At 38.8% G+C, this 3,629-nt stretch overlaps 1 protein-coding gene across 1 annotated transcript in view; it reads left to right on the top strand.

Moving 5' to 3' along the window:
* abhd10b (abhydrolase domain containing 10, depalmitoylase b) overlaps positions 1 to 3,141 on the top strand; it is a 6,473-nt gene extending 3,332 nt beyond the window's left edge. Inside the window, exons 4-6 of the mRNA XM_020599984.1 lie at positions 1,633 to 1,744; positions 2,133 to 2,270; positions 2,390 to 3,141. Of these exons, the coding sequence (XP_020455640.1) occupies positions 1,633 to 1,744; positions 2,133 to 2,270; positions 2,390 to 2,731 (592 nt within the window). The 3' untranslated portion in view covers positions 2,732 to 3,141. The remainder of the gene's footprint in view (positions 1 to 1,632; positions 1,745 to 2,132; positions 2,271 to 2,389) is intronic.
* The last annotated feature ends 488 nt before the right edge of the window (positions 3,142 to 3,629 follow it).

Here is a 3,629-nt window from a genome sequence, read left to right as displayed (position 1 = left end):
TTATATTTTATGGTTAACTTTTTTTTCTTTTCAAGATTGACAGGGGAGGCTCTGCCTCACCTGCCTTCCCTGACCGCACATCACTGCATACCTCATACCTAGGGCTGGATGCATTATGAGTACATTCAGAATTAGATAAATGTATTATGCTAAGGGTTTCTTAGAATTTATCCTGAGAGCTTAACTTTCTTTTGCCTTCTCCAAGTAAGCAACACTGTTTCCTTTAATTTAAAACTTTTTTAAAACACTTTTACTGGTTATAATGTTTTGGACCAAGGTTTAATTTATATGTACAAAACAGTTCAGTACAAATGAAAAAAGTTGCACTAACAGTGGCATAATTATTTTTAATTTTAAATGAATGGTTTCGCATACAGGTGCATACAGTAGCAGATGCTTCAGCTAAGTCCAGACTTCATTGATGAGTGTGGTCACAGACAGGACAGAAACTGAAAGCCTGTTCACTAATTCATTTGCACTGACTGTGTTGGCAGGACATCAGCCTGATGATGCAGGTGATGAGCTTCAGGATATCCAGAGTCAGCTAGCCATCCTGAGTCACGACAGTACCATAAACTCTGGCTGGTCTTCATAGACTGTAATTATTTATATCACAGGTTACAAGACTGTTGTGACTCAAGGCAACTAATATAGCCAGCTGTCATCTATGTTAGTCTACTTCTTAACTATAAAAACACCTATGTTTGTAACAACTTGTTTTCTACAAAGTAGACATTTTACATGTCATGCAGTTCTGGCATTAATGTGGGCAGTCAACCATATAGGTCTCACTGTTTTAATGTTTGACTCTGCTTCTCGTCTCAAACTTAACCCACTGAAAGGGATTTTAATCAGAATGTGAGTGAATCCAGCTTCTAAATCGCTCGCTGTCCTGCAGGGCAGAGGGGCACTTTGGGTAAATCCCAATTCCCTTAATTGCATCCATGCTTCCCTTGAGTCTTTTCCTTGGGTCTTTGGAATCAGGCAAACACATCTATATGGACATGAGACTTCCTTTCCTCTAGTCTTTATTCTGAAGTGTCCAATTGCCAAATAATTTGTGCTGGGTCATAAAAGCCAAATGCAGAGAAATGTCTCGTTTTCTCGCTTGTGACATCTTCAGGCAGCCTTCTCTTTCCTTACTTCTCAGGGCAGGAATAAGAGCTTTGGGATGTTCTTCAAGACGGTTGACTGGAACAACTACGGGTCGAGTGAGAAACAGTCAAATGAGGGAATTGGGTTTTAACCTGTGTGTCACTAAACACACAGGTTACACCTATAACCATGGCAACTGTATACAACAAAGATGGTGACAGCTGTATCCTAGGAACGTTTAGATATAAACATTAAAACATTAAAAATGACTAAAGCTAGACTAAAATATCTTTAGTTTTTGTTCACTTAAACTAGACTAATGCATTTTTGCCAAATCAAATTTGGGTGCCAAAAATTAAAATGCTGGTTCAAAATGAATGCTGTTTCAGTGTGCAATATAATTTATATTCTACTCATATCTTTAAAAAAATTCGACTCATCTTTTAAAAAAAAATCTAAATCAACTTGTCTGTGGCCTCATGAATTGTTTATGGTTTATCCCCTGATGGCCATGGGTTTTTCTGTTTGCTATCCCAGGTTTGACTACACAGGACATGGTGCCTCAGAGGGGGTGCTGGCAGAAGGAACCATTGGTACCTGGAAAAAAGATGTTCTTTTCATGTTGGATGAGTTAGCAGAGGGACCACAGGTAAAAACATTGATTTGATTTGAGTTTCATTGTGTCACTACACAGGCAGCCTAATCACAGATATCTTTTTTTACATGGACAGAGGTACTAAATGATGTTGGACTTTACATCTATCTATCCTTCTATATACTCTGTGTGTGTGTGCATGTGTGTATTAAGTAAATTGAAGAATCTGTACAAGATTTGGAATGGTTTCAACTTGCAATGTGGGCATGTCACAATGTCTCCAGTAGGTGGCACTGTGTCACCATGTTTTTGGTATTTTTATTCTTCCCCCTGCCATGATTTGGTGTTGTCTTAATTGTATGTTTTAATGAGGATGTTTTTCTGTGTTAATCAGCTGAGTATTGATATACAGTCAGTTTACTGGAGTTTTATTTGCTTATAGATACTGGTGGGTTCAAGTATAGGTGGTTGGCTCATGCTGCTGGCAGCTATTGCACGACCAGAGAAGACCGCCGCACTGCTGGGAATTTCCAGTGCCACTGATCACCTTGTGACATCGTTCAACTCTCTTCCTCTGGAGGTGCGAGCATTAAATATTACCATGTACATCACATGACTAGTTATTTAATTTTGAACATTTATGAATTTTATTTTTATATTTAAATATTTTTCTGAGAAAGTTCATGTTTAAATTTGCAGTCTCGTAAGGAGTTTGAGGAAAAGGGGGAGTGGACAGTGCCCAGCAAACACTCAGAGGAGGGTTTTTACAAGTTTAGCATGGACTTTTTGCGTGAGGCAGAAAATCACTGTGTGCTCCACAGTCCCATTCCCATCACCTGCCCCGTGCGGCTCATTCATGGGCTCAAAGATGAGGATGTCCCCTGGCACATATCCATGCAGGTTGCAGAACGTATCCTCAGTCCTGATGTGGATGTTATCCTTCGGCGACATGGCCAGCACCGTATGTCTGACAAGGATGATATCAAGCTCATGGTCTACACTATTGACGATCTCATAGACAAGCTGACTACTATGGTTTGAGTAAGGAGGGGGGGGCTTTGAGAGGTTGTTGAACAAAGTTGAGAAGGACTGTGTTTGCTGGAAAGCCAAACATCGAGAAAATAACCAAACATTGGTATGTTTCTCTGCCAGATATGACCTTTCACCCAGCTCTGTTGTTCTCCCTGTATATCATTTGTGAAAGTTGCATTGAAACAGAGCTTACTGTAACTGACATTTATTCCTTTATACGATATCTTTATGTTGCATTTGTATGTGTTCCAGGCTATTATGTTGTGTTCCTCAGCCATAAATAGGTATGCTATTGCTGCCGTCTCTGCCACAGTTTTTCTCTGACTGTTTTCCCTTCCTCTTTGACCAGATGCATAGCTATCTTGTGCCTTTTTTAATCACTTTTCAATTGTTTTGGCCAATAAAACCTCTGCACGCAACAGTGCGGGTCTTAGTCTGTTACTGCAACTAACAATATAATCCACTAACAAACAGCTGTCTTTCAGTTGATATTGAAATGCATACATGGTATGAAAGCTCAAAGTATTTACAATTGTAGCAACTAAATTAGAGAAAAGTATCTTATGTTTCTTATAAAAGTTAATTTTGAAAATGTCAACATCAGGCCCCAACTCAAATCACCACAATTACTGAACAGATAAGAGGACTACAAAATTAGGACATTTATGTAAGATAAATACAGATAAAGTAAATAGTAAAACACAGAACAGAAAGGCAATGTACCAGGTTTGTTGCAGTATCAGCACAGTGAATCATAGCTGTTATGTAGATAGTCAAAATTATCAGGGGTTGTATACTTTATATTTTTGTTAGAGTATTTTGTGATATGACTCTCCAAACATGTTTCCCTTTAGCAACAGTGAGTCCTGCTGCATGGAGCCCTTGGACTGTTGATGATTTACATGTA

This window comes from Monopterus albus, unplaced genomic scaffold (genome assembly GCF_001952655.1).
Source record: "Monopterus albus unplaced genomic scaffold, M_albus_1.0 scaffold44.1, whole genome shotgun sequence".
Taxonomy (NCBI): Eukaryota; Metazoa; Chordata; class Actinopteri; order Synbranchiformes; family Synbranchidae; genus Monopterus; species Monopterus albus.
Note: the sequence above shows the minus strand (reverse complement) of the source record. Positions and strands in the feature narration are given on the sequence as shown.